This window comes from Herpailurus yagouaroundi, unplaced genomic scaffold (assembly GCF_014898765.1).
Source record: "Herpailurus yagouaroundi ecotype Mexico unplaced genomic scaffold, PumYag 141, whole genome shotgun sequence".
Taxonomy (NCBI): domain Eukaryota; kingdom Metazoa; phylum Chordata; class Mammalia; order Carnivora; family Felidae; genus Herpailurus; species Herpailurus yagouaroundi.
In genome coordinates this window covers 14,005,969-14,030,478 of record NW_024412396.1, presented here as the reverse complement: position 1 = coordinate 14,030,478, position 24,510 = coordinate 14,005,969, and the positions used below count along the sequence as shown (strand labels likewise).

Below are 24,510 nucleotides of genomic sequence, written 5' to 3'. Positions count from 1 at the left end.
CATAGTTTCTATATCTTTCCTGAAATCTGCATTTCTTCATCAATTATATTTATCTTGTCTTCCAGATTTTTAACATTTTTTTTACCGTTTTATAATGTGAAGAGGGGAGAGGGAAGAGGGAGAAGGAGAGAGAATCTTAAGCAGGCTCCACAACTCACTGTGGAGCCTGGCCTGGGGCTCAATTCCATGACCCTGGGATCATGTTTATCATAATTATTTTAAAGTCCTTATCTGCTAAATTCATTATCTGGGTTATTGCTGAGTCTGTCTATTGAAATATTTTCCTCTTGACTATGGATTCCATTTTCCTGTTTGTTCATATGTCTGTTAGTTTTTTATTATATATTAGGCATAGTACATAATATATCATAGAGACTTTAGATCTGTGCTGCCCAGTATAGTAGCTACTAACCACATGTGACTTTAAATTTAAATAAAATTAAGAGTTTATGTTAACGGGGTAGCTGGGTGGCTCAGTTGGTTAAGCATCTGACTCTTGATTTCAGCTCAGGTCATGATCTCACAGTTGTGACATTGAACCCCTCAGAGGGTTCTTTGCTGGGCATGGAGCCTGTTTGAGATTCTCTCCTTCTCCTTCTGACCCTTTCACACTTGCACTCATGCATGCGAACACTCTCTCTCAAAAAATAAAATTAAATAAATAATAAAATTTAAAACATTGATGTTAAAAATTTGTTCCTTATTTGTGCTAGCCACATTTCAGGTGCTCAATAGCCACGTAGCCAAATACACACCATTTCCATCATTGCACAAAGTTCTATTAATCAAGGCTATTCTAGATTCTACTTATTTCCTCTGAAAATTATTCTTTTCCTTTCCATTTTCACATCCCAGTCTTGCAATTCTATTCTCCAGATCTCAGTGTCATCATCCTTTAATCATATGGTATTGAAATTTCAAGTATGTTTTATTTCTTAGACTCTGCCCATTAATTTACGGAAATCTGAAGGTATAATTATGTTTCAGACCTATTCTCAGTTATTTTCTTGTGTGCCTTGCATAACTTTTTAACTTTTGGTCTATTCATGTTATTCCTCTTGTCTTCTATATCTCTAATTGTATGAGTTTACCTCAGAAATTTTTATTCCTCTTCATATTCAGTTTAAAATCCATTTGATAAGATTATCTAGACCTTGATAAATACATTTTTCCTCATCTTTAAAAGATACATATTCTCTATTTTAGCCAGGAGTTCTTCATTTTAGTATCTTGGACTGTGGTTTAGAATTTCAAATCTAATTTGTGAAAAGTATCTGGATAACTAATTAGCCATTTCCTTCTAGATCATCTTTGTCTTCCAAAGCCTAGCTATTAATATGAAAAATCTCCACTATTCAGTTTTTGTTTCTTGCTCACTTAATTCATTAAATATTTATTGATCACAAAGTATGTGTATGATATTCTGCTTGGAACTAATTAAGTAGATATAAATAAGGTAGCCTCTGCCTCTCATGGATTTTAAAGATTAGAGCAACAAGTGAGCAGCAATCCAATTAGAGCAGCAATCCAATATAAGAAATGCTTACTATAAAAAGCAGAAAAATGTGTATGACACAGGGTAGGATAGAGGAGGAAGTGATTAACTATCCAAGCAGAGGGCTTATTAAGGGAGAACTTCTTTTTTTAATTTTTAAGAAAATTTTTCTAACATTTACTTAGTTTTGAGAGACTGAGAGAGACAGAGCATGAGCAGGGGAGGGGCAGAGAGAGAAGGAGACACTGAATCTGAAGCAGGCTCCAGGTTCTGAGCTGTCATCACAAAGCCCGATGCAGGGCTCAAACCCATGAACCATGAGATCATGACCTGAGCCGAAGTCAATTGCTTAACTGACTGAGCCACCCAGGCACCCCAGGGGAAAACTTCTAAAAGATGATAGGGTTTTCTACATAAATGGAGACAAGGATTGGAGTCAAAGTGTTATTCCAGTTGTAGCATGTATAAAATCATGTAGGTATAAAATGTATGGTATGTTATGGGAGAACAATAGGCAATTAGATATTATAGGATGTGAAGTGTATGCTTCAGAGAAGGGAAATTAGGCATCAGAGATAGAAAAGGGTCAGGATATGGAGAGCCTTGGATGCCACACTAAGAACTTTGGACCTTTGTGAAAGTCCTTTTTTTGAAAATGACCTTTTGGGGATGCCTGGGTGGCTTAGTCAGTTAAGCGTCCAACTCTTGATTTTGGCTCAGGTCATGATCTCACAGTTGTGATTGAGCCCTCACATCAGGCTCCATGAGGAGCCTGCTTGGGATTCTCTCTCTCCCTTGCTCTCTGCCCCTCCCTCACTCACACTCCCCCCCTCTCTCAAAATAAATAAATAAATTTTTTTAAGTGAATTTTTTGGGGGCATCTGGGTAGCTCGGTCAGTTAAATGTCCGACTTCAACTCAGGTCATGATCTTGCAGTTCATGAATTCGAGCCCCATGTCAGACTCTGTGCTAACAGCTTGGAGCCTGGACCCTGCTTTGGATTCTGTGTCTCCCTCTCTGCCCTGCTCGTGCTCTACGCACACGAGTGCTCCTCTCTCTCTCTCCCTTTCTCCCTCTCTCTCTCTCTCTCTCAAAAATAAATAAACATCAAAAACTTGTTTTATTTATTTTTTTAATTTTTTTTAATGTTTATTTCTGAGAGAGAGATGGACAGAGCCTGAGTACGGGAGGGGCAGAGAGAGAGACACAGAATCCGAAACAGGTTCCAGGCTCTGAGTTATCAGCACAGAGCCCAACAGGGGCTTGAATTCACAGACTACAAGATCATGACCTGAGCCATAGTCAGACACCCAACTGACTGAGCCACCCAGGCACCCCCAGAAAAAAAATTTTTTAAGTGACATTTTGGAAGGCTCTTTAATGTACTATGAAATACTAGATTTGTGAAAGATCACTTAAAAGTGTGAATGTTGACTTAAAAAAAATAATATGGTAATTATTATAATCATCAATGTAAGAATTGATGTCTTGATAAGGCTAAGAAAATAAAGAGTAGGGGCACCTGGGTGGCGCAGTCGGATAAGTGTCCGACTTCAGCCAGGTCACGATCTCGTGGTCCGTGAGTTCGAGCCCCGCGTCGGGCTCTGGCCTGATGGCTCAGAGCCTGGAGCCTGTTTCCGATTCTGTGTCTCCCTCTCTCTCTGCCCCTCCCCCGTTCATGCTCTGTCTCTCTCTGTCCCAAAAATAAATAAACGTTGAAAAAAAAAAAAGAAAATAAAGAGTAAAAATTCTCAGAGTGGAATCTACAAAGTCCACAGTAATCAAGAAAAAAAGAGCAGATTTTTTGAAGATGAATTTCCGTTTTTATTGTATTGTGTGTAAGGAATAATGCGCAGTAAAATGCAGCAAAGCAACTGTTTGCCTAAAGTGGTAAATTTGAAGCTGAACACAAAATTATTGGCATCATCAACACATGAGTAGTATTAAACTATGGGAATGTATGAGATCCCTTAAAGAGAAGTTACAGAGTCAGAAAAGTTAGCAAAGTATAACACCTTGAAGAATAACAAAGAGCAAACAGAGAGGGGAGGGGGTCACCAAAATAGAGACACAGAAGGCTCCTGAATTTTCTTCCTCCTGTGGATGCACCAAAGATACTGCTACATATGGAGCATTTCTCTGGAGAAATCTAGAAACTAGTTGAATGATCCTGCACATCAGGCAACTGAAAAAATACCCACATCAAAATACATAACGGATGCTGAGAATGTACTCTTGTAATAAACTCCACCCTTGGTATAGTTCCATATAATCAGAAGAGAACCCCCCAACTCCCAGCTTCTCTCTGAGGAGAGAAGTGTTTAGACTACACGCATCTAGCCCGCCTACTTTTAAGTCTGCCTCCCCATAGATGGGCTCCCAGGTCACCTGCCTCTGAAAATCAACAGGGCTTGTCACTGCCTGATGTGTAGGATCATTCAGCTAGTTTCTGTGTGGACCCTCAGGCAGCAGCTGGTAAAGAATGCAGTCACATCTTTTCTAGGGATAGAATAGTGGAGGGTCCTTTTTGCCTGTTCCCTCTGTGCTGAACCCTAGGGGAATAGCCATAGCAGGTGCTCATGCTCCTGTTAACACGTGCTCCTTTGTTTCCCTAGAAAAGATTTAACTACATACTTTCCCAGCTGCTGCCTGAGAGTCCAGCTTCTAACCAGTCTTCATCTAGGTGCTGACTGCAGTCCTCCTGGAAGCCCCTAAGAACCAGTGAGCATTCCCCCTGTATTCTCTCCCTCTGGCTGACTTCAACAAGAAAACCAGGTCTCCAGCTTCTCCCTGAAAGGAGCTTGTCAACACTAAGTGAGAAGCTCCCGAATCACCTATTTCTAGGAGCTGACAGAACTTGGCACTCATGAATTCTCTAGAAACATACAAGACAGAGGTGGTTCTCTTTGCACCAGCATTCCCAGAGACTCTTTCCTCTGGCTCAGCATAGAATGAGTAAGCAAAACTACCCAGCTCTCAATTTCTCTCGTAGAGGCTAGACTGTATAACTAATGTCCCAACTTGCCCAGTTGCTTCTTGAAAGTCAGGCTTCCAGTTAGCCTGCATCAGGGAGCTGAAGGGATAGGCAATTAGCAGTCCTTCAGCATCCTGAATAGGTATATTGGCATTTCCTACCCTTTTGGGACACAGCTTGGACAGTCACAAAGGTTTGAGGGACAGCTAAGAGCTTGAGCCAATTTACTATTTACCTTTCCCAATTAAAAAGTATCTTGTGGGAAGACACTTGGAGACTGTATAAATATCCTATCACTCATTAAAACATTACTAAGTAGTTTTGCCAGCAATTGAAACGCTTATCAGAATTAAATGTTATGATAGCTCCAAATGGTGATTTCCTAATTCTGTTATTACTTTTATCTTCATTAGTTTTCTGTGATAAGGAAGATATTTCTCTTATTCCCTATCCATCTTGCTAGTGTGAGATCATGATTCTTATTTTATGCAATGGACTGTAATCCTTAGTTTTTTTACTATCATTTTTTATTTTGAAGCTCAAAAGATCCCCGACTTAACCAGTGGGAGTGGCCTTCAAAGTGGCTTCTTTGTCCTTTTGACATATCCTCCTCATTATCCTTTCAGTATAACCTTAATTTCTGTCACCACAGAATTTTTTAGACCCGCCTGTATTTCCCCTCCCTGGTACTGGAATTAGCCATTTCTCCAAGGAACTCTGGTTCCATTGAATAGAAATAGTATTTTGAAATAGATTTAGGAGCTAGGTGTCTACATTGTCATTGGGTTGTCTTTTTTTCCCTAGGCCCACTGACCAGATAGAGCTAGAAAATAGATGATATGTACACACACACACACACACAAATATATAATATGTATTTTATGTAAAAATGTAATATATGCATATATATGTTTCTTTGTGTGTATTAAAACACCATGAGTTTACCCTGACACCTCTGATTCTAACCCAACACCACAAGGTTCAATCTGTCCTCCCCCTTTACATGTTTGTAACTACCAGCCCCAACAGTGAGAACCTAGTTCCCATTGTCCACATTTATCCACAGCAAAGTACTTCTTGTGCAGTTATAGAAAAATAAAAACAGTTTCAGAATATATTTATGCCTGTATGTAGTTACCAAGAGAGTATATAGTTCAAAAGCTGTGTTTAAAAGTTATTTGGATTCCTTCTTCTCTTCTTAGCCTCACCTCCGTATGGTTATATAATTCATTTGAAATACAATTTGGGTCATTTTTTCAGTTTCTATTCCATTTTAGTGTTTTTTTCCCCATCCCTGTTGTTTTTATTTATTTATTTTTTATTTATGGTGTGCCTATTCTTTGTTTATTTTTACACAAATGAGCAGATACATTTATGTTTTCTCCTTGTTTGTTAAAAGATACCATATTCTAGGTATTCCTTGGTACTTTAGATTTTTTACTTGCAGGATATCCTGGAAATTCACAATACATCAATTCATGAATATCTTCCATGGTCTTTTCTGTGGCTATGTAGTGCTTGTGCTCCATTATGTGAGTGTACCATAGTTTATTCAACTCACTCTCCTATACATGGATGTATAGGTTATTTTCAGAATTTTGCAATTGCAAACAGTGCTGCATTGACTCACTTTGTGCCTGTATATTTTTACATTATTGGAATGTGTCTTCAGGGTATATTCCTAGAAGTGGAATTGCTGGGTCAGAAGGTAAACAGATTGGTAATTATGTTAAATATTGGCATTCACACAAGCCAACTGTTAGTGTCTGTTTGCCTAGAGTCTCATCCACACATTGTGCCTTATTTTGAACATTTTGCCAGTTCGATGGGGGAGCAATGGCATCTCAGTGTAGTTTCCACTTAAATGAAGTTGAATATCCTCTCATATTTACTAATGGCCTTATTTTTTATTTTTGTGACTTGTTTGTTCATATTTTCATAATTTTCTGTCAGGTTTTGGTGTTTTCCACTCAAATTTTTATGTACTAGGGATATTAGCTCTTAACTGGTATATGTCACAAATATTTTCTTTTTTCCCTCATTTGCCTTTTGATTTTGTTTATGGTGGGTTTTTGTTATTGTTTCTTGTGTGGGGGGGGGGATCACAGAAAAAATTGGCTTTTATGTGGTCGATTTATCTTTTATTGTGTCTGAATTTTCACTGTACCCTGGATAAAGAGGAATTCACCCATGTTTTCTTCTAGCACTTGTATGGTTTCATTACTTACAATGTTTATCCCTCATCCATTTGAAGTTTATTCTGTATGTTTTGAGATAGGGAGTTAATTTTTGTTGTTTTTCCAAATGGATAATCAGATTTAAAAGTTCAGCTTTGCCTTTTAAAGTGAATAATCAGGGGCGCCTGGGTGGCGCAGTCAGTTAAGCGTCCGACTTCAGCCAGGTCCGATCTCGCGGTCCGGGAGTTCGAGCCCCGCGTCGGGCTCTGGGCTGATGGCTCAGAGCCTGGACCCTGTTTCCGATTCTGTGTCTCCCTCTCTCTCTGCCCCTCCCCTGTTCATGCTCTGTCTCTCTCTGTCCCAAAAATAAATAAACGTTGAAAAAAAATAAATAAATAAAAAATAAAGTGAATAATCAGTGTCTAAAATTACTGGGATCTATTTCTTCAAATTCCGTACTAGCCGTTTTTAGACTCTTGGTGACAAGCTCTCTTTGATACTATTAAGTAGTTTTGAGGATCTCAGGTAACTTTTTTTTTTTTTAAAGTCAGCTTGCTTTTTATTGTCAGCATCAAGATAAACAATGACAGTGATAAAATATTCCTCCCCATTGGGCAGATGCTCTTACTGCCCTTTGAAAACACTACTGCCCATACGAGCTTAAAAATATGACATATCCAGTGCGCTTGAGATGTTTATTGTGGAAGGATCCATTCCCACATTTTTAAAAAGTTTTTTTAAATTTACATCCAAATTAGTTAGCATATAGTGCAACAATGATTTCAGGAGTAGATTCCTTAATGCCCCTTACCCATTTAGCCTATCCCCCCTCCCACAACCCCTCCACTAACCCTCTGTTTGTTCTCTAAGAGTCTCTTATGTTTTGTCCCCTCCCTGTTTTTATGTTATTTTTGTTTCCCTTCCCTTATGTTCATCTGTTTTATGTCTTAAAGTCCTCATATTAGTGAAGTCATATATTTGTCTTTCTCTGACTAATTTCGCTTAGCATAATACCCTCCAGTTCCATCCACGTAGTTGCAAATGGCAAGATTTCATTCTTCTTGATTGCCAAGTAATACCCCATTGTATATATATATACCACATCTTCTTCATTCATCCATCTTTGGACATTTGGGCTCTTTCCATACTTTGGCTATTGTTGATAGTGCTGCTATAATCATGGGGGTGCATGTGTCCCTTCGAAATAGCATACCTGTATCCCTTGGATAAATACCTAGTAGTGCAATTGCTGGTTCATAGGGTCGTTCTATTTTTAATTTTTTGAGGAACCTCCATATTCCAGAGTGGCTGCACCAGCTTGCATTCCCACAAACAATGCAAAAGAGAGGAGGATCACAAATAACTTTTATTCAAATGGATTATACAGGCATACCTTAGAAACATTTGGGTTTGGTTTCAAACTACCACAATAAAGTGAATATCTCAGTAAAGCAAGTAAAATGAATTTTTTGGTTTCTCCGTGCGTATAAAAGTTATGCTTAAACTACACCATAGTCTGGAGTTCCTGGGTGGCTGAGCTGACTGAGCATCTGACTCTGAATTTTGGCTCAAGTCATGATCCCAGCCAGGGTCATGGGATCGAGCCCTGTGTTGGGCTCCACACTGAGCATGGAGCCTGCTTAAGATTCTCTCTCCCCCCTCTGCCGCTCTCCCTGACTTGTGTGCTTTCTCTCTCTCAAATTATTTAAAAACAAAAAACAAGAAAGCCCTACCTTTAAAAAAAAAAAAAAACCTGCATTGTAGTCTATTAAGTGTGCAATAGCAATATGTTCAAAAAAACCATGTATATACCTTAATTTAAAAATACTTTATTGCTGGGGCGCCTGAGTGCCTCAGTCGGTTAAGCGTCCGACTTTGGCTCAGGTCATGATCTTACAATTCATGAGTTCGAGCTCCGCGTCTGACTCTAGGCTGACAGCTCAGAGCCTGGAGCCCACTTCAGGTTCTGTGTGTCCCTCTGTCCCTCTGCTGCTTGCGCTCTGTCTCTCACATTGTCTCAAAAATAAATAAACATTAAAAAAATTTTTTTTAACATTTTTAAAAATACTTTATTGCTAAAAAATGCTAACCATCATCTGAGCTTTCAATAAATTGTAATCTTTTTTACTGGTGGAGGGTCTTGCCGTAGCACTGGTGGCTGATCACGGTGATTGCTCCAGGTTGGGGCAGCTGTGGCAATTTCTTAACATAAAACAGTAAGGAAGTTTGCCACATTGATTGACTTTTTTCCCCCCACAATTTCTCTAGCATACGATCCTGTTTGATAGCACTTTACCCACAGTAGAATTTCTTTCAAAATTGAAATCAGTCCTTTGAAACGATGTTGCCATTTTATCAACTATGTATGTTTATGTAATATTCTAAATCTTTTGTTGTAATTTCACATCTTCACAACATCTTCACCAGGAAAAGATTTCATCTCAAGAAACCACTTTCTTTCCTTATTCATGAGAAGCAACTCCTTATTCATTAAATATTGATCATGACATTGTAGTAGTCCAGTCAACATCTACAGACCTCACTTCTAATTCTAGTTCTCTTGCTATTTCTACCAATACTGCAGTTATCTCCTCCACAGAAATCTTCAACCTCTCAAAGTCATCCATGAAATTTGAAGTCACTTCTTCCATACTCCTGTTAATGTTGATATTTTGACCACTTCCCATGAATCGTGAATGTTTTTTTTTTTTTTTTTAATGTTCATTTATTTTTGAGAGAGAAGAAAGAGACAGAGGGCAAGTGGGGCAGGGGCAGAGAGAGCGGGAGACACAGAATCTGAAGCAGGCTCCAGGCTCTGTGCTGTCATCACAGAGCCCGACACAGGACCTGAACTCACAAACTGTGAGATCATGACCTGAGCCAAAGTCAGATGCTTAATGGACTGAGCCACCAGGCACCCCTAATCATGAATGTTCTTAATGGCATCCAGAATCGCGAATCCTTTCCAGAAGGTTTTCAATTTGGTTTACCCAGATCCTTCAGATGAATCACTATCCATGGCAGCTATAACCTTATGAAATGTCTTTCTTATATAATAAGACCCAAAAGTCAAAATTTCTCCTTGATCCAGGGGCTGCAAAATGGATGTTGTGTTAGCAGGCACGAAAACAACATTAACCTCATTGTGCATCTCCATCAGAGCTCTTGGACTTAAAATATTCAGTAAACCATGTTGTAAACAGATGTGATGTTATCCGGGCTTTGCTGTTCCATGTATAGAGTACAGGCAGAATAGAGTTAGCATAATTCTTAAGGGCCCAAGGATTTTTGGAATGGTAAATGAACACTGGCTTCAACTTAAAGACACTAGCTGCATTAGCCCCCACCAAAAGAGGCAGCCTGTCCTTTGAAGCTTTGAAGCCTTGAAGCCAGACATTGACTTCTCTCTAGCCATGAAAGTCCTAGGTGCATCTTCTTCAAATAGAAGGCTGTTTTGTCTACATTGAAAATCTGTTGTTTAGTGTAGCTACTTTCATTAGTTTTCTTGGCTGCATCTTCTGGATAACTTGCTGCAGCCTCTGTATCACCATTTCCTGCCTCATCTTGCACTGTTATGTTATGTAGATGATTTCTTTCCTTAAACTTCATGAACCAATGTCTGCTAGCTTTAGACTTCTTTTCTGTAGCTTCCTTACCTCCTTCAGCTTTCATAGAATTTAGGAGAGTTAGAGCCTTGCTCTGGGTTAGGCTTTGATGTAAGGAATTTTGCAGCTGGTTTGATCCTCCATCCAAACCATAAAAATTTCTCTGTATTGGCAAACACAGCTGTTTTGCTTTCTTATCATTTATGTGTTCACTAGAGTAGCACTTTTAATTTCCTTCAAAAACTTTTCCTTTGTATTCACATCTAGGCTGTTTGGCACAAGAAGCCTAGCTTTCAGCTTGTCTTGACTTTAGACATGCCTTCCTCACTAAATTTAATTTCTAGCTTTTGATTAAAGTGAGAGTCACGTGTCTCTTTCACTTGAACACTAGAGGCCATTGTAGATTATTAATTGGCCTAATTTGAGTATTGTTGTGTTTCAGGGAATAGGGCGGCCTGAGGAGAAAGGATGGGGAATAGCTGGTTAATGGAGCAGTCAGAACACACACAATGTTTACTGATTAAGTTTGCTAACTTACATGGACACAGTTTGTAGCACCCCAAAACAATTACAGTAATAACATCAGAGGTCACAGATCACCATAATAAATATAATAACAATAAAAATGGAAAAGTTAGAAATATTGCGAGAATTACCAGTATGTGACACAGAGACACAAAGTGAACAAATGCTGTCAGAAAATGGTGCTTAAACACTTGCTTAAGACAGGGTTGCCACAAACCTTCAATTTGTAAAGTACACAGTACCTGTGAAGTACAGTAAAGTGAGGCACAACAAAATAAGTATGCCTGTATTTTGTCCACTTGATCTGTCTTATACTGAGTGGTGTGTTAAAGTATGCTAAATGTTTTTATATTTCTTTGCATCTATTGTAGTTTTTGCTTTATAAAGATAGTCACTGTGTTATTTGATACATAGATACCCATAAGTCTTCATTTCGTTTGAGTTGTAGCTTTTAACATGAGTGCTTTTTGGTTTGAATTCTAATTTGCATCTGTGTTTCTTTATCTACAAGATATATTTCCTTTGTTCTATTTTTTAAGTTCCTTTTGGTATTCAGGGAATTTTATACTTTGTTCTTGTGGTTACATTTCTATGTATGCCTTTTAAAAATACTTTTATTTCCTTGCTTTCTTAACCTTTTATTTTTTAAAACACTTTTTTTGTGTGGTTTGTGATTATTTAATGGTATCCTTTATCTCATCGCATATACGTTAATAAATGAGCTTATTTTACTTTTCTTCTCTCTTTGCCTCCATTTTTAGTTACTTTATTTCTACATATAACTCATAGGATAAGTCAATAATAAATGATTCTTCCACGCTCATCTCTACCTTTATTTTTTTAGTCTTAGCTTTTGTAACTACGTGTATCAAATACCATTCTTTTTGCTGAAGTTCCTCAGTCAACTATTTGGTTAGATGAAGGTCATCTTTATTCTTCAGGACAGGCCCATAAATACAGAATTCCCTGAGGGCTGGTATATTTAAAACTTTTTTTGTAACCCTGATACTTGAGAAACATCTTTGCTAGATATAGAATCCTTAGGTTCACATTTACTTTCCTTGAAGTTTTTTGTTTTTTTTAAATGTTGCCTTGCTTTGTGTATTGTTTTTGAGAAGTCTGAAGCCTGTTTTATTCTCTTGCCCTTCTAAATTATTGCATCTTTTTTTCCAGGAGGCCCTAAGGATATCTTTTTTCTTTATGTTTGAAGTCTTACTTTTAAAGTTTTACCAGGATATGTGTTAGAGTTGATTATTGCAGGTCAGTTTGTCCTGGCTTCTGGTGAACCTTTTTAACATGTATATATACAGAGACTCCAAATATGTAAATTGGATATTCTTTTTCTCTCTTTATCTCAAACATTTTTTCTCTGACACTTTTTATCTTATTTTAAATCTCATTTTTATTCTTTTGTTTTCCCACTATTCTTCAAAGCCCCATATTAAATTTTGTTTTTGTTTTTTTCAAATTTATTCTTCTTTAGGCATCCTGTAATCTAGGCTTCATTTCTAATATGATTTTGTCATTTTACTTCTTTTCTTGACATGAAACAATTCTTCCTTTCTTAGTTCTTAGTTTTTAATTTCTAAATTCTAAGAATTCTATTCTTAGTTTTTAATTTCTGATTTAAGATGGGGTTTTCTTTGTCCTCCATATCTAAATGCTTTTACTTGTTGGAATGAACATGGGTGTTGTATGTAAATAATGAATCGGGAATCTATTCCCGAAGCCAAGAGCATACTGTATATACTGTATGTTAGCTAACTTGATAATAAATATATATTTTTTTAAATGCTGTTTGATAATATGTAATTTAGATTAGAATGTTGCGTTATAGTTTTCTTCTCCTTCATAATTGGGTTTTTTGAGTAGGAGTTTCATCAGTTGAACTGTTTAGATTCTCATTTTTTGTTTTCTTTTTATAATAGTTTTATAAGATGAAGGCTGCTTCTGCATTTCTGTGAACAGGACTGGTGGCTTGGGGTGGTTTATAAGATTCCTACTTCAAGAGCTCCCTCATCTGGTGATTCAACAAAGTTTAGTGTCTTTATTGTCTTTTTAAGGGGAGGAATTGTAGATCCATCAGATTATTGGATGATGCTTTTTAAGGAGGAGAGAAATTATAAGCCCATCAATTTTTGAAATTTGTTTGTCTTGCAGGATCCTAAATTCTGCTTTTTCTTTTTACTATATGTTTGCCACAGGATGTCTCCCTTTTCCTTCTTAACATTCTTCTTCTCCAAAGCATTACCTTTCCTGTGTGTACTTTTAAGTCCTTTTTTCTATTCCGTATCTACCAGTACACTTATTCAATATTCTCATACTTTTTCTTTCTCATACAATTTTTCTTTCTGGCTTGGTTTTTAGCTTTATACCTAGTTCTTGCTTCTCTTTTACAATTTTTCCTAAACTGCCCTTGCTCTTCATGAAAGTTTGTAATGGGATAATGAGGAAAAGCTTGCTGGGATTTGCTGATAGTTTCTACTCACAGATAATTTGAAGTCTGGATGTTCTGTTTTTTGGTTATATTGAGGATGTCAGTTTTTTGATGTTTTATTGGTTCTTTTTGTTCTTTAAAAGGAATGTAGAAATATTTTTGATATATGTGAACTCAACCTTTCATTTGTGATCTATTCCTTGAACAGTTTTAAATAAGTCAAGCTAATTGATGTCTGTTCTGTTTTAGGCTCAGCGTTTTATAGGAATTTTAAATAATTTTTGCCGTCCTGTTTATTACACTTAAAGTTCCATTGTGCTGGCTTTAAAATATGAGGAAGAAACCCACCATAATGTTCATATGCAATATCTTAAAATCAGATCTAAGTAAATATTCATAGTAGAATTAGGGTTGATTTTATTCCTGAAATACATTTTGGAAGACAAAAAATAAGTTGGTGAATTTCTGTTAAATGTATTAAAGCTCTTATTTTGTGAGTTTACAGTCATAATCATCTCTTTTGTTGTTGTTACAGTTGGTTGTATCCTTACTTCTGTGCCTCCTGGACTGGATCATGGCCTTACCTCTAAAGACACTGCTCCAACCAGTCCATGCTACAGGAGCAGAAAATGATAAAATAGAAAAATCTGTCCTCAATTGCATTTATAAGGTAACCTTATTTGCTTTATTGTTTATTTGGTAACCACAGTTTTTAAAACCTAAAGAAATAACATTTCTTGGTATTACATTTTTGTTTTTAGAGCTATATATTTTCTAAGAACATAGATTTATCTTATAGTACCTAAGAGTAATTAAAACTTCTTCCTACAAGATGCTTCTGCTTTACTGCAGATTTTTGAAAGGAGTCATATCCTTATGGAATGTGAGAATCATTAGTTAAATTTACTCATTATTGTTTTTAAAAGGCATTAAATTTTACCTTGATTGAAGAACTGAGTTTTAAAATATTTAAAAAAATTTTCAAGCTCTTGTATTACCAGTTGTCATTTTTCTCCATTTATCTTTATTTATTTATCTTCACTGAAAAGGAAACCTGTTTTCCCTCGTACTTCCAGGTATTACATGGGTGTGTTTATGGAGCTCAGTGTTTTAGCAATCCAAGGTATTTTCCAATGAGCCTCTCTGACTTGGCATCTGTAGATTATGACCCTTTTATGCATTTGGAAAGTCTGAAAGAGCCTGAACCTCTTCACTCTCCAGATTCGGAACGATCTTCTAAACTTCAGCCAGTGACAGAAGGTAAAAGGAATTCACTTTAGGACAGTATTATTTCTTGGATTCTCTCAAAGTATGATTTGAGGCCATAAGTAAAAATAATGGAGATGAGTATATCTTACTTTGTAGTTCTGTATCTCACCATGTATATTCTAGCAAAGTTCATTTTTAGTTTAAAATATAACTTCAGAAACACAGTTACTAAGATTATATGTGATGACACTCCCTTTATACTTCTAGTGAAGTTATTCTGGTAAGGTTTTTTTGATACTTTACTTTATACATCATAGGATTTCTATAATGGAATAAGAGATTTAGCTTTGGAGTCTAAAAGATGTGGTATTGAATTTTGACTCTCATTTACTAGCTGAGTGGCTATGTCTGTTTCCTTATCTATAAAATAGGGCTGATAATATTTATTCCCTCGTGGTTGTTTTGAGTCTTGAATAAGATAATATGTGTAAAACCCTTTGTACAGTTCTTGGTAGGTAGTGAACTCAGTAACATTTTTTTTAAGCCACATTGTTTCTACATTCAGAGAGTTTACTTTCAGATATAAGAGAAAGATGTAAATAAATAACCTTTAAATACGAGTATAAAAATAAAAGTACATTTAAGACACAGAGGTAGTTTAGAGGAACCCAGCAAATTATTGAAGGGTTTTAAGAAGGTTATATACATGAGAAAATTAGTACTGAGAGCAGTTTGAAAGCAGTGTTTTATGGAGTTGGCAGATTATGGCCCATGCCTGCCACCTGTTTCTGTAAATAAAGTTTTATTGGGACACATCCATGCTTTCATTTATGTATCATTGTGTCGGCGTTTGTGCAACAACAGTAGTGTTGAATAGTTGCAAACGAGATCATGTGGTCCAGAAAGCTGAAAATATTTACTATCTGTCCCTTAGAGAAGAAGTTTGCTGATCTCTGGTAAAGATTGATTTTAAGAAAGTTAAACCAGGATCAGAGAAACCAATCATGAAGCTTGCAATAGGCCTACCAAGAATTGCTAAAGGCCTAAATTGGTTAGATCTCTCCCAAAGTAGACCAAGAATATGAGAAAGGCTAGAGGTTTGGGAAGGAGAATGAGGAGGTGCAATATTGCAAATGGTGTAGTTTGGGATGAAGGTCGGATAGTCATATGAAGACTGCCAGTGGGCAGTTTGTTGCATATGCAGATCTCAATCGTAGCAGAAAGGTCTTTGTTAGGAATCTGTATTTGTCTGCACACACACACGCGCACGTATGTGTGTATTCTGAGAAGAAAAAAAGTTGGAAAGGAAGGAAAACTGGGAGAGAATAATTTCTCAGAAACAAAAACAGGAGAAAGATATTTAAAAGATTGGGTAATGTTATTAAATGATAGGCCAGATGCAGAAAGACTGAAAAATATGTCTGCTTTAGTTTCAGCAGAGAAGTAGGAGGGAGAAGTGGATGGCTGTGGGTTGAAGAGCAAAGAGGAGTTAAAGAAATAGAGCCATTTGTCAAAAGTACTCTTTAAAGAAGCTGGACTGTATAAAAAAGAAAGATAAATGATAAGACAGTAAGTAAGCTAAAAAATAATTCTCAGCAGAGTTAAAGGATTTCTAAGGATGAAGAGACTTGAACTTCTATAAACTGAGAAGGAAGATGGGAAGGGGATCATTAGTAGGGTGAAGCTCCTGAAGAGTGAGCTAGAAAGTATAGATGCTAATATTAGTCCTTATTCTGACCCAGAAAGAAAAAGAAGATGGAAGTAGATTAAGGGGGTTAGCAGATGTTATTGAGAGTCCAACAGAAAATGGAAACTACAAAGTTTTAGTTGCACCAGTCAGCATTCAGTAAGGTGGATGTGGCAGAATACCTGGGAACTGTGGTTTTCAGAATGTTGGTATATGGTTTAGCCATGGAATCAAGGCTTGGTGAGGGTTGAACTGATGCTAGGAAATGGCTAATAAGTTGGAAGAAAATGGAGTGATTCATTGAATCAGAAAGTAAATGTTGGTAGTAAGTTAGAACAGTGCCTTGGTTGCACATTGAAATACTGCTGCTCTGTTCCCATCCGTAGAGATTTTGATATATTGATTTGGGATTGCTAGGATTTTTTAAGGCTTTGCGGGTGGTTAATATGCAGCCGAGGTTGAGAATCACTGAGAGCATCAGTATGTTAGGACAGTAGTTTTTAAAATGAGTTTTTAAGCAGTGGAACCTCTGCAAATAAATTTCACAAGGAAGCCCACTTTGTAAAACTGATAAAAGCAGAGCTGCAGCAGGGTGGAGGCCTTGGATCCTACTGAACTCTATTCTGTCCATCTCCTAACAGCCCTCTCCAAGGGCTCTACAAAACAGAATGGGAAAATTACTAGATGAGAGATTGTGGTCAAAGAGTAAGCTATTAAGTGAGAGTTTGATTTTTATTTAATTTAAAATTTTTTTTAAGTGTATTTATTTTGAGAGAGAAAAAGTTTGCAAATTGTGTAGGGACAAAGAGGGAAGAGAGAGAATCCCAAGCAGGCTCCACACTGTCAGCACAGAGCCCAACGTGGGGCTCAGTGTCCCAGACTGTGAAATCATGACCTGAACCGAAACCAAGAGTTGGACACTGAACCGACTGGGCTACTCAGGTGCCCTGGACGAGTTTCATTTTTAAAGGTGTAATAGTTATAAATGTTCCAGACATCTAAGATGTGGCCATGATGATGGATTGGTGACATAGAATGCAAATAAAGATATGAAGTTACACATCAAAGAAATAGGGCTAGGGTTTGGGATTGGTCACAAATTGCTAATAGTTTCTCTAGAACACAAATACAGTTGACCCTTAACCAGTATGGGTTTGAACTGTGCAGGTCCACTGACACATGGAGTTTTTTTTTTTTTTTTTTTACTATAAATATATTTTTTCTTCTTTATGATTTTCTTTTCTTTAGCTTTATTATAAGAATACAGTATACAATACAAAAAAACATTCAAAATGTGTGTTAATCAACTGCTTATGTTGTTGGTAAGGCTTTTTGTGAACAATAGGCTATTCGCAGTTAAATTTGGGAGAAGTAAAAAGTTAAAATGTGGATTTTTCACTGCATGGAGGGGTCAGTGCCCTAACCCCCATATTTTTCAAGGGTCAGCTGTATACAGAACTGAAATAAGAATATAAGATTTAAATTGAAGCTCAGATATAGTAGAGATATACTAGGAAGCATAGTATAGCAAAATAATTTAGACCATAATTGATATATAGACAACTTTATATATTTAATTCTTTAGATTTGGTAAACTGTTTATTTTACTTAAAAGCAAAATTATCTGAAAAGATTAGTTACTTTTTGCATTATTCTCAAAAGGGTAAAATCATGAAGCCTGAGGGCAGTATAGCACACTTGTTAAACAGTGAAATAAGTCGTTTACTTATGTAAAGGGAGTTTTTAATGTATTTCAGACAAAATTTACTGTACCATTAACAGTTACAGTAAAAGACACAAAGGTAAAGATTTAAATAGATGAGTTTTATATTGATACCAAATACTCTGTGGAGTATTGTTCTCTAAATGTGCTAAGTTGTTCCCTTTGGACTTTCTTAAAGGTATAAAGGACCAGATTAATGCAGAACCTTTTAGGAACAGCTGTAAGCCAACAGCAGGTGATCCTGTGGTCTATAGTGACAACATGCTGTGTTCGTTTTTTTTTTTTTTTTAATATGGCAAAGTGACTAATCATTGTGCCCTTGTCTAAGACATGTTTCATCATCTTCAAGCACTTTTTTGGCCAAAGACTTCTAAACATAGAGTGTCCCTAATAAGCTCAGTATTAGATTGAACGAGTCTGATTTGAGGACTATTGGCAGGAGCAGGTGTAATTATTAAATTTACTAAATAATAAAGCAAGGTAGTAAAGTTGGCTTTTTGTCAAATAGCAATAGTCTTATTAGCAAAAAGTCATCATTTGCAGGGTCAGAGTGAAAGGAGGCTCCAAAGGATTCATTTTGTCCTAATTACAGTTTCACCTATACATATTATGCAAAGCTAATATTTAAAGCATTTGCCAAAATTAACTTCCTCTGCATGTCCTATTAGAGTGCAATGAATTGCAGCAGCTTTTTATGTCTTGCTGCTTTTGTATGCTGTAATAATCTGTAATTATGGGTTTGCTGCAAATGCTGTAGGGTTTGTTTAATCTGACAGTCTGAAAAGACAACCCTGAATAGACTTATTTAAATGAATGTTAGTTACACAAAGCCTTAGAAGCATCGATATCTTCATGTTACATTTTCTCACAAGGCTAGTTATTTAGAATTTCATTTTGAATATCTAAATTAGAGAATTTCATATGTTTTCTTTATATCTAAATTGATTTTGAGGAGAGATACATATGTTCCATAGTTCATAACTCAAAATTTTAACTAAAATTGTCCAATTAACAAATTGAGAGATTTTTATCCTTCCATATTTATATATATCCTGAATTTAGACAAGCAGTTTAGGAAAGAAAATGCTGTTACCTACATCTAAAATCTAAATATAGTTTGTAAGTATTCTCAGTGTTAGTAATTATGACAGATTCGTAAATGAGTTCATTTGAACTGCATTCCCACTGTCTCATCCTTTGAGAAGAGGATGTATAGGATGGACAGGAACCTAGGACTAGGGTTTTGTTTTGGGGAGAGCTGGCTCATTCTTGCAGTTTATTTATAAGTAAGTTTGAAAAAGGAACTCATAAAACCTGTGATACTTATAATGCTCTCAAAATTGAATGATTTATATTGCTTCTGTTATATTCAACTTTGTATACAAGTTTTCAATTCATCTTTATAAAAAAAAATCTGTATTATTCTTAAAGAAAAGTGGTGTTTGAGGTGTTTCATGTGATTTCTCTAAGATCACAGATCAAGCCAGAGGCGAAGTCAGGAATTTTTCTCTGTGATGTTTCTATTAAATTATATTCTTTCGCTTCTCAAAAATGTTCTACAAAAAAGATTCATTGCTTAGAACAAGTCTTATATTTAAGTTTATCACTCAAAAGGAGGAGGACAAAGAAAGAACAGAAAATTCTTTTCATACATCAAAAAATTTGTAATATCTTTAATTACAATTTTTTGTTACAATTTTTCTGTTTGTTTATTTTTGAGAGGGAGAGAGTACAAGCAGGGGAAGGGCAGAGAGAGAGGAATACACAGAATCAGAGCAGGCTCCAGGCTCCAGACTGTCAGCACAGAGCCCAACACGGGGCTCAAGCTCACGAACCGCAAGACTATGACCTGAGCTGAAGTCGGACATTCAAACAATTTAGCCACCCAGACACCCCTTTTTTTTTTTTTAATTTATTTATATATGAAATTTATTGTCAAATTGGTTTCCATACAACACCCAGTGCTCATCCCAAAAGGTGCCCTCCTCAATACCCATCACCCACCCTCTCCTCCCTCCCACCCCCCATCAACCCTCAGTTTGCTCTCAGTTCTCAACAGTCTCTTATGCTTTGGCTCTCTCCCACTCTAACCTCTTTTTTTTTTTTTTTTTCCTTCCCCTCCCCCATGGGTTCCTGTCAAGTTTCTCAGGATCCACATAAGAGTGAAACCATATGGTATCTGACTTTCTCTGTATGGCTTATTTCACTTAGCATCACACTCTCCAGTTCCATCCACGTTGCTACAAAAGGCCATATTTCATTTTTTCTCATTGCCACGTAGTATTCCATTGTGTATATAAACCACAATTTCTTTATCCATTCATCAGTTGATGGACATTTAGGCTCTTTCCATAATTTGGCTATTGTTGAGAGTGCTGCTATGAACATTGGGGTACAAGTGCCCCTATGCATCAGTACTCCTGTGTCCCTTGGATAAATTCCCAGCAGTGCTATTGCTGGGTCATAGGGTAGGTCTATTTTTAATTTTCTGAGGAACCTCCACACTGCTTTCCAGAGTGGCTGCACCAATTTGCATTCCCACCAACAGTGCAAGAGGGTTCCCGTTTCTCCACATCCTCTCCATCATCTATAGTCTCCTGATTTGTTCATTTTGGCCACTCTGACTGGCATGAGGTGATACCTGAGTGTGGTTTTGATTTGTATTTCCCTGATAAGGAGCGACGCTGAACATCTTTTCATGTGCCTGTTGGCCATCCGGATGTCTTCTTTAGAGAAGTGTCTATTCATGTTTTCTGCCCATTTCTTCACTGGGTTATTTGCTTTTCGGGTGTGGAGTTTGGTGAGCTCTTTATAGATTTTGGATACTAGCCCTTTGTCCGATATGTCATTTGCAAATATCTTTTCCCATTCCGTTGGTTGCCTTTTAGTTTTGTTGGTTGTTTCCTTTGCTGTGCAGAAGCTTTTTATCTTCATAAGGTCCCAGTAATTCACTTTTGCTTTTAATTCCCTTGCCTTTGGGGATGTGTCGAGTAAGAGATTGCTACGGCTGAGGTCAGAGAGGTCTTTTCCTGCTTTCTCCTCTAGGGTTTTGATGGTTTCCTGTCTCACATTCAGGTCCTTTATCCATTTTGAGTTTATTTTTGTGAATGGTGTGAGAAAGTGGTCTAGTTTCAACCTTCTGCATGTTGCTGTCCAGTTCTCCCAGCACCATCTGTTAAAGAGACTGTCTTTTTTCCATTGGATGTTCTTTCCTGCTTTGTCAAAGAGGAGTTGGCCATACGTTTGTGGGTCTAGTTCTGGGGTTTCTATTCTATTCCATTGGTCTATGTGTCTGTTTTTGTGCCAATACCATGCTGTCTTGATGATGACAGCTTTGTAGTAGAGGCTAAAGTCTGGGATTGTGATGCCTCCTGCTTTGGTCTTCTTCTTCAAAATTCCTTTGGCTATTCGGGGCCTTTTGTGGTTCCATATGAATTTTAGGATTGCTTGTTCTAGTTTCGAGAAGATTGCTGGTGCAATTTTGATTGGGATTGCATTGAATGTGTAGATAGCTTTGGGTAGTATTGACATTTTGACAATATTTATTCTTCCAATCCATGAGCAGGGAATGTCTTTCCATTTCTTTAAATCTTCTTCAATTACCTTCATAAGCTTTCTATAGTTTTCAGCGTACAGATCCTTTACATCTTTGGTTAGATTTATTCCTAGGTATTTTATGCTTCTTGGTGCAATTGTGAATGGGATCAGTTTCCTTATTTGTCTTTCTGTTACTTCATTGTTAGTGTATAAGAATGCAACTGATTTCTGTACATTGATTTTGTATCCTGCAACTTTGCTGAATTCATGTATCAGTTCTAGCAGACTTTTGGTGGAGTCTGTCGGATTTTCCATGTATAATATCATGTCATCTGCAAAAAGCGAAAGCTTGACTTCATCTTTGCCAATTTGGATGCCTTTGATTTCCTTTTGTTGTCTGATTGCTGATGCTAGAACTTCCAGCACTATGTTAAACAACAGCAGTGAGAGTGGGCATCCCTGTCGTGTTCCTGATCTCAGGGAAAAAGCTCTCAGTTTTTCCCCGTTGAGGATGATGTTAGCTGTGGGCTTTTCATAAATGGCTTTTATGATCTTTAGGTATGTTCCTTCTATCCCGACTTTCTCAAGGATTTTTATTAAGAAAGGGTGCTGGATTTTGTCAAAGGCCTTTTCTGCATCGATTGACAAAATCATATGGTTTTTCTCTTTTTTTTTGTTAATGTGATGTATCACGTTGATTGATTTGCGAATGTTGAACCAGCCCTGCATCCCAGGAATGAATCCCACTTGATCATGGTGAACAATTCTTTTTATATGCCGTTGAATTCAATTTGCTAGTATCTTATTGAGAATTTTGGCATCCATATTCATCAGGGATATTGGCCTGTAGTTCTCTTTTTTTACTGGGTCTCTGTCTGGTTTAGGAATCAAAGTAATACTGGCTTCATAGAATGAGTCTGGAAGTTTTCCTTCCCTTTCTATTTCTTGGAATAGCTTGAGAAGGATAGGTATTATCTCTGCTTTAAACGTCTGGTAGAACTCCCCTGGGAAGCCATCTGGTCCTGGACTCTTATTTGTTGGGAGATTTTTGATAACCGATTCAATTTCTTCACTGGTGATGGGTCTGTTCAAGCTTTCTATTTCCTCCTGATTGAGTTTTGGAAGAGTGTGGGTGTTCAGGAATTTGTCCATTTCTTCCAGGTTGTCCAATTTGTTGGCATATAATTTTTCATAGTATTCCCTGATAATTGTTTGTATCTCTGAGGGATTGGTTGTAATCATTCCATTTTCATTCATGATTTTATCTATTTGGGTCATCTCCCTTTTCTTTTTGAGAAGCCTGGCTAGAGGTTTGTCAATTTTGTTTATTTTTTCAAAAAACCAACTCTTGGTTTCGTTGATCTGCTCTACAGTTTTTTTAGATTCTATATTGTTTATTTCTGCTCTGATCTTTATTATTTCTCTTCTTCTGCTGGGTTTAGGCTGCCTTTGCTGTTCTGCTTCTATTTCCTTTAGGTGTGCTGTTAGATTTTGTATTTGGGATTTTTCTTGTTTCTTGAGATAGGCCTGGATTGCAATGTATTTTCCTCTCAGGACTGCCTTCGCTGCGTCCCAAAGCGTTTGGATTGTTGTATTTTCATTTTCGTTTGTTTCCATATATTTTTTAATTTCTTCTCGAATTGCCTGGTTGACCCACTCATTCGTTAGTAGGGTGTTCTTTAACCTCCATGCTTTGGGAGGTTTTCCAGACTTTTTTCTGTGGTTGATTTCAAGCTTCATAGCATTGTGGTCTGAAAGTATGCATGGTATGATTTCAATTCTTGTAAACTTATGAAGGGCTGTTTTGTGACCCAGTATATGATCTATCTTGGAGAATGTTCCATGTGCACTCGAGAAGAAAGTATATTCTGTTGCTTTGGGATGCAGAGTTCTAAATATATCTGTCAAGTCCATCTGATCCAATGTCTCATTCAGGGCCCTTGTTTCTTTATTGACCGTGTGTCTAGATGATCTATCCATTTCTGTAAGTGGGGTGTTAAAGTCCCCTGCAATTACCACATTCTTATCAATAAGGTTGCTTGTGTTTATGAGTAATTGTTTTATATATTTGGGCGCTCCAGTATTCGGCGCATAGACATTTATAATTGTTAGCTCTTCCTGATGAAGAGACCCTGTCACTATTTTATAATGTCCTTCTTCATCTCTTGTTACAGCCTTTAATTTAAAGTCTAGTTTGTCTGATATAAGTATGGCTACTCCAGCTTTCTTTTGGCTTCCAGTAGCATGATAAATAGTTCTCCATCCCCTCACTCTCAATCTAAAGGTGTCCTCAGGTCTAAAATGAGTCTCTTGTAGACAGCAAATAGATGGGTCTTGTTTTTTTATCCATTCTGATACCCTATGTCTTTTGGTTGGCACATTTAATCCATTTACATTCAGTGTTATTATAGAAAGATATGGGTTTAGAGTCATTGTGATGTCTGTATGTTTTATGCTTGTAGTGATGTCTCTGGTACTTTGTCTCACAGGGTCCCCCTTAGGATCTCTTGTAGGGCTGGTTTAGTGGTGACAAATTCCTTCAGTTTTTGTTTGTTTGGGAAGACCTTTATCTCTCCTTCTATTCTAAATGACAGGCTTGCTGGATAAAGGATTCTCGGCTGCATATTTTTTCTGTCTAGCACACTGAAAATCTCGTGCCAACTCTTTCTGGCCTGCCAAGTTTCAAAAGAGAGATCAGTCACGAGTCTTATAGGTCTCCCTTTATATGTGAGGGCACGTTTACCCCTTGCTGCTTTCAGAATTTTCTCTTTATCCTTGTATTTTGCCAGTTTCACTATGATATGTCATGCAGAAGATCGATTCAAGTTACGTCTGAAGGGAGTTCTCTGTGCCTCTTGGATTTCAATGCCTTTTTCCTTCCCCACTTCAGGGAAGTTCTCAGCTATTGTTTCTTCAAGTACCCCTTCAGCACCTTTCCCTCTCTCTTCCTCCTCTGGGATACCAATTATGCGTATATTATTTCTTTTTAGTGTATCACTTAGTTCTCTAATTTTCCCCTCATACTCCTGGATTTTTTTATCTCTCTTTTTCTCAGCTTCCTCTTTTTCCATAACTTTATCTTCTAGCTCACCTATTCTCTCCTCTGCCTCTTCAATCCGAGCTGTGGTGGTTTCCATTTTG

General features: G+C 37.0%; 1 protein-coding gene across 13 annotated transcripts in view; it reads left to right on the top strand.

The window, feature by feature from the left end:
* The window catches only part of RALGAPA1 (Ral GTPase activating protein catalytic subunit alpha 1), a 278,603-nt gene that overhangs the window by 157,287 nt on the left and 96,806 nt on the right, over positions 1–24,510 (top strand). For all 13 annotated transcript variants that reach the window (XM_040476948.1, XM_040476949.1, XM_040476947.1 and 10 more), the window contains 2 exons: positions 13,749–13,883; positions 14,290–14,473. In XM_040476948.1, coding sequence (XP_040332882.1) covers positions 13,749–13,883; positions 14,290–14,473 — 319 coding nt within the window. The remainder of the gene's footprint in view (positions 1–13,748; positions 13,884–14,289; positions 14,474–24,510) is intronic.